The sequence below is a fragment of the Pempheris klunzingeri genome, chromosome 14 (assembly GCF_042242105.1).
Source record: "Pempheris klunzingeri isolate RE-2024b chromosome 14, fPemKlu1.hap1, whole genome shotgun sequence".
Taxonomy (NCBI): domain Eukaryota; kingdom Metazoa; phylum Chordata; class Actinopteri; order Acropomatiformes; family Pempheridae; genus Pempheris; species Pempheris klunzingeri.
Window position 1 is genome coordinate 952,093 of NC_092025.1, and position 15,292 is coordinate 967,384.

The 15,292-nt window shown below is 44.6% G+C and overlaps 2 protein-coding genes across 2 annotated transcripts; one reads left to right on the top strand and one right to left on the bottom strand.

Annotated features, from left to right (window-relative positions):
* Positions 1 to 100: 100 nt before the first annotated feature.
* cyb5d2 (cytochrome b5 domain containing 2) lies at positions 101 to 1,939 on the top strand. The gene is made up of 4 exons (XM_070843206.1): positions 101 to 446; positions 651 to 791; positions 1,295 to 1,481; positions 1,587 to 1,939. The coding sequence occupies exons 1-4, from the start codon at positions 188 to 190 to the stop codon at positions 1,759 to 1,761; spliced, it is 762 nt and encodes a 253-aa protein (XP_070699307.1). The 5' UTR covers positions 101 to 187; the 3' UTR covers positions 1,762 to 1,939.
* Positions 1,914 to 14,986, bottom strand: ankfy1 (ankyrin repeat and FYVE domain containing 1). The gene is made up of 25 exons (XM_070843198.1): positions 14,950 to 14,986; positions 12,888 to 13,095; positions 12,634 to 12,752; positions 12,076 to 12,211; positions 11,790 to 11,913; positions 11,067 to 11,216; positions 10,774 to 10,939; positions 10,346 to 10,550; positions 10,183 to 10,251; positions 9,747 to 9,949; positions 9,555 to 9,652; positions 8,946 to 9,147; positions 8,685 to 8,783; positions 8,413 to 8,566; positions 7,769 to 7,937; positions 6,628 to 6,746; positions 6,255 to 6,411; positions 5,939 to 6,139; positions 5,654 to 5,830; positions 5,395 to 5,542; positions 4,967 to 5,057; positions 4,210 to 4,334; positions 3,956 to 4,102; positions 3,749 to 3,839; positions 1,914 to 3,641 (listed from the first exon to the last, which is right to left on the bottom strand). The coding sequence occupies exons 1-25, from the start codon at positions 14,957 to 14,959 to the stop codon at positions 3,509 to 3,511; spliced, it is 3,501 nt and encodes a 1,166-aa protein (XP_070699299.1). The 5' UTR covers positions 14,960 to 14,986; the 3' UTR covers positions 1,914 to 3,508.
* Between the last annotated feature and the right edge of the window lie 306 nt (positions 14,987 to 15,292).

Here is a 15,292-nt window from a genome sequence, read left to right on the forward strand (position 1 = left end):
TCTGCCGTCCACTACTACCGCATTGACGTACGCTGCGTCAGCTCGCCCGAAGAACGTCTGGTGCGTCACCAATCTGCGCATGCGCAGTGGCGGTCTCGTTCACGGAAGCACCTGCGCTGTTGACACTGTTTTTCCAATTAGAGGAAAGATGCCGTGATGTAAATGGATCTCGTGCCAAAGCAGCCGAATGGACAGCATGCTCGGCTGTGTGTTTGTCGCGTTTGTTTCACTGGCAGTTTTGTTTCTTTCCAGCGAGTGGTCCGTTAGGTTTGGGCTTGAATCAGGCCAGGGGCCCCCTGTGCGGCTCCTGAGCAGGCAGGAGTTATCACAGTACGACGGGGAGGAAGGCAGCAGGGGCCTTTACCTGGCTGTGCTGGGGCAGGTGTTTGATGTCCGCAGGGGGCACAGGCACTATGGACCAGGTGGTGCTTATCACTTTATGGCAGGTGTGTTGTGCTGTTAACTCCCGAGGTGTCAAATACAAGCCAGACTGATGTTTGATGTGAAATCAAATATGGGGCAAACATTGATACTGATTAACACCCCAGACCCTCTGCACACCTAACCCAGGAGCAGTGATTCCAGTCTAATTATTGCACACAGAGTGTCCCACACACTGCACTTTATGCATTATGTGTGTGCGTTTTCAGGCAAGGATGCCTCCCTGGCCTTCATCACTGGGGACTTCAGTGACAGTGGCCTCACAGATGATGTGTCCAGCCTGTCCCCACTGCAGGTGATGGCTCTTTACGACTGGCTGGCCTTCTATCAGAGGGACTACCAAACTGTGGGTATGTAATGCTTTCATTTGGATGTTTGGTAAGCCACATGCATTTCTCCCTTAACAAAGTGAGTCAGCCTTCCAAGCGTCTTGCAAGATCAGGCTCAGTTCAGCTCTATTAGAATCATTTGTTGGCATCAGAACAACTCCTTCTGTCATTTTTTTCTAATTGAGGGTGTTGCATCAAATTAAATCATTCTTTGGATTCCTCAACAGAACTACTTTAGGGGCCGTAACATCAGAAATACAGACTATTGGTCATACTGATCCAGTATGACCAATGATTGGACAACTCCAGAATATGTTTCTGAGTCCACACAAATGAAAACATCCCACAGAACTTCCATTCAGGAGCTACACCCTGTGCAGCATTGAAGTGTAATAGCTCATGACTGATGTGTGATAGTGTGATATTACTGACTTTAGACGTTTCCCCTCTCCTCATCAACTGACACTCATCATCAGCATCATAGCCGTCAGACAAACAGCAGCCTCTCCTATGTTGAATTTTAGGTTTGGTAACAGGCCGGTTCTATAGCGAGAGTGGGCAGCCCACAGAGGCCCTGGTGCAGGTAGAGGCTTCACTAGCGGAGGGCCAGCGGATGAAGGCCCAGTCCGAGGCAGAGATGGTACGCTTTCCAGCCTGCAACTCAGAGTGGAGCACTGCCAGGGGAGGAAGAGTCTGGTGCTCCACTAAGAGGTATGGAAATACTTCTGGACTAATCAGATATTAACAAACTTACAGGGCATATGATACACTGCTGTGAGCTACTGCTTGCTGACGACAGACATTTTTCCCTTCCAGCGGTGGAGTGGAAAGACGCTGGACAGGCGTCCCACGGAAGCTCTTCTCTCCAGGCTCCAGCGGGGTCCGTTGTGTCTGTGTTGAAGACCCATCTGCAGCAGAGGAAGACCCCAACCTGCAGGAATATAACGGCTGCCCTCCACGTGCTGACTCGTGCTCTGTTGAAGAGTACTAGTCTCTGGGGGCCGGCCCAGACAAAGGACCTATTCATGATCTGCTTTTTAGCAGCACAAAACTCAGGAAAACAGAGACCTTTTGCCAAATTTGACAAGAAGTCACAGCGATGAGCTTCACAATAAAGAGAATGAATGAAGAGAAGTCAAAGCCTTGGTTTTTGATGACCTTTATGTAAAGTTGTCCTCCCTTTCTCTAAAAGGATACACCAGGAAGAGACAGGCTAGATATCTGAGCATACAGATACAATATAATGTGCATAAAAGATTAAACAATGTGCATAAAAGATTAACAGAGGCAAGATTTAGGTTTGTCACAATGACAAGCACAAACTGCATTAAAGTACAAAACAGTTGTAGTGGTCAAAAATATCACACATTTATCTGTACAATTTAACATTAAAGAGGCCCCACTACTTGGCCATCCCTCCACTCCACATTCTCCCCCATGATCGGAAATGCCATGTGATCTTGATAAAGTGCACCTGTTAGGCTTAGAAATCAAGAAGCGCTGAATGTGATGGGTCAAAACGACAACTTGACTTGAGGCAACATTGTGGGGATTATGAGGACCTCATGGCAGATCAAAAATGGAATGTAATCATTTGGTGACTGATTTTGACGTGATCGATGATTATGACAATGACATGTAAAGGCTACAAATTAAATGACATGCATAGGCAGAACAGGCATTTGTGTAACTGAGGAAGAGGATTGTTGAGAGAATTTTGTTTTCAGGGCCACATTTATATTCCTCTTGTGTTAAAATTGGTTTTCTCAGGTCACATTTTCACCAACTTGCCATGTTAAAAAGTAAGCGTTCCATTTAATTTGGCTGATGCCTACCATAGACTGTATCGTGCCTACACATGATAGACTATGCACCAATCATTGAGAAAAACAATCACATTTCATGAGGAATTACATCTTCGTCCAGTTGTGCCATCTTTTACCTCCAACAGTAAAGTAATACAATGTCAGCGTTAGAAGTCTGAATCTATCTCTTAATTAGATCTCTTGTGGAAATGAAGCAAATTTTAAAAAATAAGCAGAGTTGCTTTCCCTTTAAATCCTCCTGGTCTGTCCCACTTTATCCACTCAAAACAGAACTGGAGTGACAGAAGACTGAAAGACGAAAGATTTCAGAGAACGTGTTGATAATTCAGTCTAGATCTAGTGATCTAGGGGCATGTTTACAGTTTTACTGGCAGCCTCAGGTCTCATACGAATGTAAGTGTTCATTTTGTAGCATTGAATGTTTGTCTTTGGGCAGCTCACATAGCATGAAGGCTGTAGACGGTGAAATATCCGAACGGGAAAAATCCCTCAGCGGGTGTTTTGATCGTTCAAATGTTCATCATTGAATTGAAATGTTTACATACAGCAGCTACCTGCTTGTGATGGTAAGAGCTAATCAGTACAAGCATTATTGAGCTTGGGGAATTGATTAACAAACTCAGTCCAGCCATTACCAAACTGCAGAGCTGCTTATACCAACTGTAAAATACTTGATCGATACAGAAACAAAAAGACAATGTTTCACTTTCTATTTGAAATGTCCCTCTAGAACATTAATATAGTTTTTCATAGACTGGAACAGGATAAAGTTGATGGTCCGTAAATGTCAGAGAATCTCTGGTTAGTATGTCGTGCTACTGATGTCCTTTCTCCTGGTGTGCCTGAATGACTGTGCCAAGTTGGGCCTGACAGGGTCACTGTCAGGGGGTGGAGGATATTCAGGCCTCTGCATTACGATACCCCACCCAGAGTTAGTACATCAAAGCAGATGTCACACACCCTCACCGGCTTGTTCAAGTCAAACTTGATGATGGGTATCTCCTTTATAGAGCACTTGTGGCACAGCAGGCGCCCACAGTGGCGGCTAGAGAGGGAGACAAAGGGTTAATCGTACAGTTTGACACTAAATGACTACATATGTGAAATTCATGAAAATATTTATTGTAGGTGTATAAAACCCATATTACTAACCAGTGATGTTTCCGTGTTGTAACACCAAACTTGGCGACACATTCATAGCAGTTGGACCCATCACACCAAGGGGGCTCTTTGGACAGCATATCTATACAAATGAAAAAAAACTCCAATTAACCCGGAGATCACCACTGGGGTCATGCTGCTTAATGTGGGGCTGCCCTTTTAAAATATGGTGATCATATATGAAGCCTGAAAAGTTACCTAGAAGACGGAAGAGCAACTGTTTGGTTGCAACTTGGTAGTTGAAAATGTTGATGCCCTGATTATTATTGATGCCCAGTCGAGCTCCAGCCCTCACAATAGCACGGCACAAGTTTGCATTTCCTTTCATGTATGCCAGGAGCAGCACTGAAATAAAATACAGATCACAGTCATTCTACGACAAGTGCACCACAGGTATTAGTATGCTATTTGTATACTGTTAAAAACAACAACACTTAAGTGAGCTGTGGTACCTGTGTTCCCTTCATTATCTGGTTTGTCCAGAGGATATTCAGGCATACACTCCAGGAACAACTCAAAAATGGCAGCGGCGTTCTCTTTCCCATAATGGCCCAGTACATGCATTGGTGACTGACCCCTGAGCAGACAACAAGATGAAAAGGAGATGGGTAAGTACATGGTGAACACTCAATATTTCTGTTTTTATCGTGTCAATGTTGGTGCTGCAATACAGTGGTCCCTCGTTTACTGCGGGGGTTACGTTCTAAAAGTAACCCGTGATAGGCGAAATCCGCGAAGTAGTCAGCTTTACTTTTTACAATTACTAAATATATTTTAAGGCTGTAAAACCCCTCACCATACAGTTTATACACTTTTCTCAGACAGGCATTAACATTTTCTCACATTTATCTCTTGTTTGACTTGTTTGTTTGTCTTGCAAACAGGCAGCACTTAAAAGTCACACTGCTAGCGATTGAACATTTATGTCAATTTGGCAAGCCGAACACATTCTGTACTGTACAGAGACACGGCACGGAGGAGATTGATTGACATTGGTCTACAGTCCCTTAGCCAATCAGGACGCAGAACACAATGCGCGTTCATACACTGTAAAAAAAAAAAAAGCATGCACTAAAATTGCACTAAAAAAATCCGCGAAACAGCGAGGCCGCGAAAGGTGAACCGCGTTATAGCGAGGGACTACTGTACTCTAAAAGTTTGACATTAGTCATCTCAAGGAAACATCTGACTGAAGAAGAAACTGAGTACCTGAGATTGAAGGCCTCAGCATCAATGTTGGACTCTGTGAGAAGGGTTCTTACATTGTTAAGGCGGCCCTGCATCACAGCCAGATGCAAAGCTGAGGAGGCAACAAGAAGGCCAGACAAAAGAACAAAAGATTATTCACAAGGATTATGGTATGCTGGGGTGGTGGGAGAATAATGAATAATCAGCTACACAACAGAGAATAGAGTAACTCCAACTGGATTTTTCAAAGCCGAAAGCATTGGGTCCTTTGAAATAAACCAACCCTTTATCTTGAGGAACATTTGAGTGAAATAATCTGGATATAAATGCATCTCAATAATTACCACTGTTGGCATGAAATAAAATGCAACATCCAGAGAAAGGAGCTGTGCATATTACAATGTTTTTTCAAAGAAACAAAAGCAGAATAAATAAAGAATATTAGGTACCATTATTGCCATTCTCATCCTCAGCAGCAAAGTCTACACCATTCTCCAGCAACACAGAACAAATAGTGGCCAGGTCCTGCTGGGCAGCCAAATGCAGTGCCGTCTGCCTGTGTTTGGTCAGCTCATTGACTTTGGCTCCGGCAAGCAGCTGGAAGCAGACAGATGCAAATGAATACAGAAACATCAACAGTCTTTCGATAGCACTTAAATTGGCACGAAAATAAAATGCAGGAGACCAAGAAAAATCTGTGGTTCGTACCAGGTTGCGGACAATGATCTCAGATCCAGCCTGGACAGCCAGGTGGAGAGGGGTGAGTTTGGCTGCATCCTGAACCCTGGAGTTGACGTTAGCTTGAACACTGATGAGGAACAGGACACTTTCGATGTCTGAATTCTGCACAGCCACGTGGAGAAAGTTGCGTCCTTTGTTGTCCACCTGCACAGAGACAGAAGTTTGACGTCAGGAGAGATTAATTCTGTCACTGCTTCTATTTTTTTTATTGATGCTCAGTGAGACAAACTAGTGCACTAATGTCAGCGCTACCTGTTCAGCAGCACCTGGCTCTCTCTTGAGGATAGCCTCTGCTGCCTTATTGTTCTTGTGCGTCATGGCACAGGCAAAGGGGGTCATTCCTTGACGATCGCGAATGTTGAGACGAATGTCTGGGTGGGAAATGAGGAGCTGTATGATGACGTTGTGCTGGCTGCTAATGGCAGCATGGATGGGAGCTCTGCCCTCGGCATCCTGACAGGAGACAGACAGAAATAAGCACTTCCCTAATCTCCCATTAGCTTTATGCTGCAGGAAAAATATAAGTAGTTTCAGACAAAAATGGTCCCACCAATGTGACAAGACTGACCTGTGCATTGACATTAGCTCCAAACTCTAGAAGGCACTGTACCACGTCCTCCAAACCCCAGCTGCTGGCCAGGTGGAGGGGCGTTTGTCCATCCCGGGCTTCTTCGTCTCCTTCTCCGTTAGCACCTGGCTGCCTGGGGCTGTTGACATCGCACCCACTAAACACACATCAGGCAGACTGTAAGTTAAGACATCTAACTACACCCATCTGTCATTTGGACACCAATAACACTGACAAACCTTTCACTTTTTAAAAAAAAATAAAAATCACATTGTCTTAATATGTCTTGTTCATATGTAAAAGTTTAGGCAAATCTATGCCTCCCTGGCTGGGATTTTTTTCCCAAACCCTAATGGTAAGGAGAGTGGCAGACCTGCGGATGAGGAAGCAAGCAGAGACTTCATTATTCTCGTCAACAGCTCTGTGCAGGAGGCTCTGCTGGCAGCCAGAGGGCCCTGTGCTCCAACAGGTCGCATCACAGCCATGGCGGACCTATTTGGGACAAAGTGAAAATATGGAAAATCTTATAGTTTCACAGTCAGATGTGATGAAATAGTATTATGTATGTTTAGGCTATAAAGGGAACCACCAGTTTTCGAATGAAGTCACTGGTCTTTGTTTTCAGATGGTGTGTAAACCTGACAGGCCATTAAATTAGTCCTGTTGTATGAACCTCCAAGACTAAAAACAATGATCCCCTGGGCAGACGAGACACTGCTGACTGCCTCCTGGGGGCCTAATAAACTTAGTTCCTTCTAAAGTGCAGCATAATCTTTCAGATTATGACGTGCTGAAGAAAGGTTAACATGAATGGTTGTCCAGCTGTCCTGACTGCAGTGTTGCTACACTCTCATTACGTTCCACTCCAGAGTGGCTGAGTCACGTTTGACACCAGGTGGTAAAATCTGGTCTTAGGCCTGATATCAAACTGGCTTCAAAATGTTGACATCAGCTGAAACTGAAGCCCATGACAAGGCTTTAATGCAGACTACAGGCACGACTACAGAGTTCTACAAGGTTTGTGCAGCTGTTTTGCAACAAGACATCAGTGAGTGAAAGTAATTTGGTTTTGTTTTTTTGTCTTTTTGGAACCTTCACTTCAGATGTTTTGAATAATTTTGACATGAAACTGGGCAAGGTGCTAGATGTTCATCACTACTGTTTCAATGAATACAAAGCTATACAAGTACATAAAGTATTCCTACAAGTCACATTCCTTTCTTCTGGAAGTATAATTGTTCATTATAATATAATCCATGGCAAAGTACTCGATCAGTATGAAAGCACATAGAAGTGCAGATGATTCATATAAACCACAGAGACAGCCTGAGAGATAAGATAGGGGATGTCTGTTGCCACGACAACCACATGCATCTATGCCTGAAACATCATCTAATTAAGGTTACATTTCATCTTGAATATTGTTTTGTTACAGTTAGCAACCGGCGATATACAAACAAGGAACTAAGAGGGTACCATCATCTCTAGCTTGGCTGCGTATGCATTTGTCTCACCAGCGTGGATGCAATATCTTCCAGGCCATTCTCCAGTGCCAGCCACAGTGGAGGATCCCCTTTGTCGTTCACCACAGACATATCAGCTCCTCTTGTGCAAATGGCATCCACCACCAGTGGCAGCTGGTTACTGATGGCCAACTGTAGTGCCGTTTGTCCCTCCTGAGTCCTGGTAGTAGAGGAAGTATATAGACATAAGATAAAGAAGATCATTTAGAAACTCTCCCCCCAACATTTTCTGAACTGAATACTGGGAGACTGAACTGAACTTTTCTGTACTAATGGTCAAGTAATGCGCCCTTTCCTGCCACATAATATCATGTATATTAATTCCATCTATGGTTGTGATATGTTAACCCTGCAAATTACTTCTGAAGGATCACTGAATCTGGTTTAAATAACAAAACAATAATAGATGATGAGGACACCCTGGTGACCGCGGGGTGAAGAGGTGAACTATAAACTGCAATGACCAGTTTGTGTCTGGCTGGATACCTTAAGCACATATGATTCCCATATTTCTCCTCTCCCCAAATACTCTGTCACCTCACTAGTGTCGGTTAATGAATGAAGGCATAAAATTCTCAAAACAATAGAAAAGAAAGCACTGCAAGTCCACAATAGCAATGTAATCCAGGCGTTACCTAACATTGATGTCTGCCTGATGCTCAAGAAGGAAGAGGGCGCTCTTGCTGTCCTGTCTTTGGATGGCCATGTGAAGCAGAGTTTGTCCATTGGACATAGTGTCATTGATAGAAGCCCCTGAGCCCAGCAGCTGAGCTGCTATGGTGTGCATACCTGACAGGGTCAGACACATCACATACACAAGTCAACATGCAGCGCTGTGGCATGGTTATTTGGATAATGTACAATCAGCTATATAACAACTTCCCCATGGAGGTATAGTGCTGAATACCTGTCCAGAGGGCCAAGCCCAGCACTGTCTGGTCCATGGAGTCTTTGAGACTGAAGTCTGGAATGATCTGGAAGTTGTTGCTGGCATGAAGAGCATTGGCTGCAACAGAGCAATCAGAGGAGGAATAAGTGGTGTATAATAAGTGGTGTATATTAGTGATAACATGGCGTGAGGTAAAGTAGAAATCAGCTAACACACTTGACATGCTTGCACTTTAGTTACAGGCATTCAAATGTGTCAAACTCCAAAACATATGCTGACCTTTTTGCTCGAGGATGACAGAGACCACATCTGGGTGATTGTGAGCTATGGCCATGTGGAGGGGGGTCTGCATAGCCACACCAAGGGTGTCGTCAGGTAGGGCCTTCTGAGTCTGCAGGTTAGGGTTGGCCCCTTGCTGGAGCAGCTCTGCTGTCAGGCTCGCCAGGCCGCTTCGACACGCAGTATGAAGTGGGCTCTCACCCTGAAAGGGATTAGTAATATCTTTATTAATAACACAGAAGAATTTCATGTGCATCTTATGATTTAATGATAAGTCATGAAGTTACTTTGTCAGGTCAGATATAAAAAGGAATGAGTCAATGGCTGTTCACTGGATGTTACACAGCATGTAACAGGCGCACTGGTGCTACGTCTGTGAAGCTTTATGTAAAATGGGGGAATTAGAACAAAGCTGCATTCATTTCTTCACCTATCTAGAAAAAGTTATATCTAAGATGGAAAGGAAAAGTTTGGGACATTTGAAAAAATCCATGGATTAGCCTTGGGACAATGTAATAAAGGTCTTGTCACCACAATAAGTGAAGAACTGTTAAAAAGGACATACTGACTGTGTAACCGTTTAGCTGTTGGCCTGATGTTCATACGCACCCATTTGTTGACATGGTTGACCTTTGCTCCGTGAGTGGCTAGGAAAAGAGCAGCTGCCTCGTTGCCTACCCGAGCCGCTCTCTGCATGAGACAGTTTTCTATAAGGGGTTAAACACAGGGAGATGAAGATGAGAATGTGCTTAAAGGCACAGGTATCCTTCCATTCAAGAAATAACTGTGGTACGGCAGCACCTGTGGTAGTGTCAGGAGCATCAGGATTGCTTCCTCTGTGGATAAGCTGAGCTGCAAAGCTGTTTTCATCAAAAGAAGTGCCATTCACTACTGGAGCATCATCCTCAAACGGGTTTACTGAGGGGTCTGAAGACACGGTGATATACTGCAGGGCCAGCCACAGCGCTGTGCTGCCCTCGTGGTCCTTGAGTTCCAGGTCAAGTCTAAAAAGACGGACAGATGACATTAGATATTACACAGAACTGTCTTTGGTGTTAATGACAGAAAAAAGAAGAACAAAGGAATCATATTTTATACATTTTAATCAAATAGCTAGCTGTGCTGATTGGTGATCTGACGGGTTCACATAACTGAACACCAACCATTAGTTGTGTAATGTGTTTCCATGTCAGAAGCAAACTCAATAAATTGTATTTGAAGGCAGAATATCACTCACTGTTTGCACTGTAGTAGCTGGTTGAACACTGGCTCGTTCCCTGATGCCACAGCTTCGTGCAGCGGAGTTCTAAAAACGACAACAGACAAAGTCCAAACACCATCATAGTTTGCACACCTTTAAACTAAAATGAAGTTGATAAACCAAGAGCCCCGCGCCCTACCTGCCCTTGCTGTTCTGCATGTTGGGGTTGGCTCCCGTCTTGAGCAGAGCCTCTGCGATCCGTGCCATGCCGCTCATCACTTCTGTAGAGTGTTTCTTGGGGCTGAAAGAACAGACCAGGTGAAGTGGGGTTTCAACCGCCCCCACTGTGGCTGCATTCACCTGAGCCGAGTGGCGAATTAGGAAGACGGAGGCAAATTCATCGCCTGGAAGTCGAGGAAGAATAAATTACTGCTTTCATGTATTAACTTTAAAATCTAGTGCTCACACAGTAACCAAATGTGTAAAAAGAAAACCTTGAAATGGGGAGAGTGACGTTTCACATAAAGTGGTGAATAAAAACGAACAGCTGAGCTAAAGGTTTATTTACTTGTACAAGAAACACACATGGATGGAACAAAAACTGTAGTAAAAATGAGTCCCCCACACCTCTTTGGATGGCCTTATGCAGGAGGCTCCAGCCACTCTGATCCACCATGTCCACATCGGCTTTGTTGTTAACCAGAGTGGTGGCGATGCTTTCCAATTTACGAGACAGCGCCAGGTCAAGTGCCAGGTCACCATTGTTGTCCAGTTCATTCAGCTTACCGGGTAGCTGAAAACAGGACACGTGTTCATCGCATAATGGTAAAACCTTTATTCTACCATGCCGGTTCCACTGTAGCCAACAAAACAACACTAGTTACTGCACAGTTAATGAAGGATATGTGTGAGGAGCTGACCTGTGAGTCCATCTCGATGAGATAGAGAAAGACCACATCTTCTCGCTCAACTTTGATGGCTTTGTGGAGAGGAAACTCTGTTTTAGACTTGATCATCTTGTACAGAAGTTGGGCACTCATGGTGCTGAAATCCTCTTTCCTCAGATCGTCCTAATAAATGACAATCAATGAAACACAACAAATATCAGAATTGCCCCATGATTTCCATGAGTCATGGACCACAAGAGTCACACATTTTCTAAAGATAGAAACCTTAAAGTTAAGTTCTTAAGGCTCTTAAGATGGAGAATTCATCAGAACATGAGACAATGAAACCCCAGTCTTCCTTGTTTCTGTGTCAGAAGATGGTGACAGCTAGCAGCCATTTTCTACACTAAAGTCATAAAGATAACCTTGACAATTACTGAGCTGTGGCCTCTCTGGATTTACTGTATCGTAAATGAAGAGATGATACACACTAGTGACACAATATAAACTCTGTCTCTCTCTGAAGAGATGAACCCAGAGAGAAAGCACAGCAGGTTAAAGTGGTCGGAGAATTCAGAGCATTCATACTTCTAAGAGAAGGCAGAATTTGATGAAGTAGTATGCAGATGATCAGCTAATCCGAACTGCATCTTTTTCAGTGCCAACAGTGACTGAGTGAAAGATCATCCATCCCACACATGTGTGCTGTCTCATGCCCCCGCCTGCCGTGCATGAACATTCACTGAGGGCACTCACCCAGTGACTGGCTATGATCTCCCCACAGTAGTTCATCAGGGTGGTGGCATTTAGCTCCTCTGCTGTTTGGTAGAAGCGAATGCAGTTCCTGACGTTCACAGAGGACATCACGCCCTTTTCACACCTGTCCCAGTAGAGAAACAGGCCATTAAGTCACGTATGTTCTCTATCAACTATCATACATATAAAAATATAGATATTTATATTATAGTTATGCTACCACTGTCAACACTTAGTGTAATTGTAGCCAGCAAAGCCAAAGTCAGGGTATTTGACTTGTGCTGACCTCTCTCTGAGCAGCTGAAGCTGGAAGCGGTTGGCCAGCTTCATCAGGTCAATAAGAAAGGCATCGTCCTCACTGAGCTCCAGCTCATCGGTGTATGCCCAGCGCAACATCGCCATGGCAACCTCAGGTTTGCAATCTGAAATGTATTAAGTAATAAAGTCAGAAATTCAGACAGAGAGCTCAACAACTAATGTGCTTGCCGATTGCTAGATTGTATAATCAGTGGAAGTGTTGATATTTTCAGGACTAAACACATCACTTGGGACAAATGATAGAAATATGAAAGAAACATATTTAAAAAAAAAAAAACTGGTATGCCCTCTATCATTTGCCTAAAACTGTGAAAGTAACATTTTACATACATTCAAACTTTACTGGGGGCCACCAGCTATCCAGAGCAAAACTGTGTCCAACTCTGGACTTTGACAGTCCTTCCCATCTACTCCAAAATAAATATTCAGCCATCATCTATTAACCCACAAGTAAACTGACTGACAGAGGGCTGAGTAGATAATAATTGGATTTTCATTCTCAGTGATGTCACACAGGGGTACTCACCAGACAGGTCCAGTTCAGAGGTGCAGGCCAGGTTGGCCAGACTCCAGGCATCACTGCGAGCAGCCAACACAAACTTATGAGCACTGAGCTTCTCCCCTGCAACTTTCACTTTTAGATCACTGCAAAACCAAGACAGTCAACTGTGAGAGACCGAACATACATGTCACAAGTGTCCTGGGTTTTTAATAACACTAAAATCATCTGCAACTGCCACAGTGTAGCAGCGTTTGCAGGCAGGATCACACAACCCTCACCTGTACTGTTCCTGCTGGTAGAGATCGGCCACGATGTCCAGTAGACGGCTAATGAAGGTGTCTGCTGCCGCGGGGCTGGGAGAACCCTGGCCGGACGACTGAGCAGCGAGAACGGCACAGCGTCTCTCCGTGTCGGCCAGCTTCTGCTGCATCTTCACATACTCCTGCCTGAGCAGGGCCAGGTGCTTCTGCAGCTTGGCCACCTCCTCTGTCCCGCGTCAAGGTACAGAAGACAAAAACAAAACAAGATGCAGAAGTAGGTTAGAAACACAGGCTAGACCCTCTGAAGCACCTCTCCCTTAGAGTGAGGGCTGCTCCACAGTGCAGTGGTTCTGATGTTTATTTTCCAAAGATATGTACAGTTTAAAATGTATCCTATAGCAGTGTCCATACTACAGGGAAGAAGAATGCCATGAAGGTAGTGACCTGGATTTGCACGCACAGTACTAAGGGCTTGCTAAATGTAACTTGAGTCACCATTACTCTTCATTACACTGGCCCATTTCTCATTACTGTAATGTCCTTTACTGTGAGGAGAAAAAAAAAGTTTTTCAGCAGTCCTCGTACAACGTATACACACGTTCGAATCTTTAAAATAGACTACAGCAAAATGTAACGAGGGTATTTGTGTTTGGACAGATCTTCCCCTATAAGTGTAATACACTTTCTACAGATCTGCATGTTACAACACTAATTCATGCCTCGGCCAAGATTCCACAGTTTCGCTGAGGCCCATTTCCTTCCTTTAAACCAGTAAAGTTTTAGTGAGGAAAGAATGCTGAGGCGGCACGTTACTTTGTCCTCCCTCATAAACCGTTACTGGCACAGCTACTGGTCATGAGGAACAGAAGAGGGTGTTTCTGAAAACCACCTGATCAGCAACTTCGGACCAAATGACCAGCCGCTTTGGACACATTCTTATAATATACTAAAATCCACCAGGGCTGTGCAGGAATCACTAATGCTTTAGCCAAGTCAATATCTACCTGATGCTTTAGAATATTCAGCTCAAGATAAACTGTATATACAACAGACAGCATCAAAAACATTTAAAAAAAACAATGCACCACAAACAAAACCTGCTTGACATTTACTTTGACATGATCTCAGCTGCTTCACACTCCACAGATCAATAAAGAAAGGCACTAACTAATAATACGGTTAATACAAAGCAAAGTTACTATCAAACCACACCACTCACAACACAACAGTAGCATTGCAGAGGGAAACTGATCAGAAACAGAGGGACAAATATACTAAAAGTACCTGTTCCATGTAACTTGAGGCTCAGTGATCATCTCACTGAGCATGTTAAATAACTAAATGTGCTTTCTGCTCAGTAACAATCCCTAAACCACAGACTGGAGCTTCAGTTCTCCAGATTCAGGCTGGTAAGTGGATTTCCCTTAAGCAGGAACACCCAGCAGACATGGCCTCATGTCTGGGCCAAATCAAGGTGTTGCCCTTGGCACGGGTCCCTCTCCCAGGTGCCGCGGATGACAGCTGACAGGGAGTGACACCTACCCGGTCCTGTGAAGCCTCCTGTCCCGTATGCACCCTCCATGTAACAGCACTGATGTGTAGCAGCGTGTCTGCATGACAGTCACTAACTCTGACTGACATTAGAGCAAACGACAGACCATGAAGACACTGATGAAGACACTGATGAAGACACCGTGACGTTGGCGGCTAGCTAAACACTAAAACCAGCACTGCATGCTAATCCTGTAAGTCAACATAGGGGTTTTTCTCACATTGCAAAGCTGCAATCTGCCCGAACACATTTTTCCCTGCAGCCCAGCCCACCTACAACCTCTCCTGCCCGGTTCGGCTGACTCGTAACGTTAGCAGTAAAACCCAGCTAGCAGCATCACCGGGAGCTAACGGCGGAGCTGCTGAGCGCGCGGTGACGAGCCGAGGGTCGCGCTGCTCTCTGGGCTCAGACACACACAGTCACGGCTTCACTGCGCCGCACAGACACCGGGTGATCCGGCCCGGCAGTTCGGCGAGCCTGCGAGGACAACAGGGAGTGTAGCAGACAGAGAAAAAGCCAATCTCATACCTTCCGCCATGTTGCTCAGCGTTAGCTCCGTGGCCCGATGGCCTCTATCGCGATATGACGGAGAGCGGTGGTAGTAGGCAGCGGTGCTGCGTTCAGGTGCTCCTCAAAACACGTCAGTTGGTAGTTTGTCACATAGACCACACCGTTGAGCCATGATTGCCCTCCTTTTGCGAATTTTAATATTGCTACGATGCTGGTTTTAATCTTATACACGAGGTTTAACCCACGGATTAATTTCAGCATTTAAGATTATTTACTATACTAAAGGGTAAAAGATGTTAACTTGGTGAATTTTCCCTGCAGCTCTATGTCTCTCTCTCTCTCTCTCCCTCTGAAGCCCACC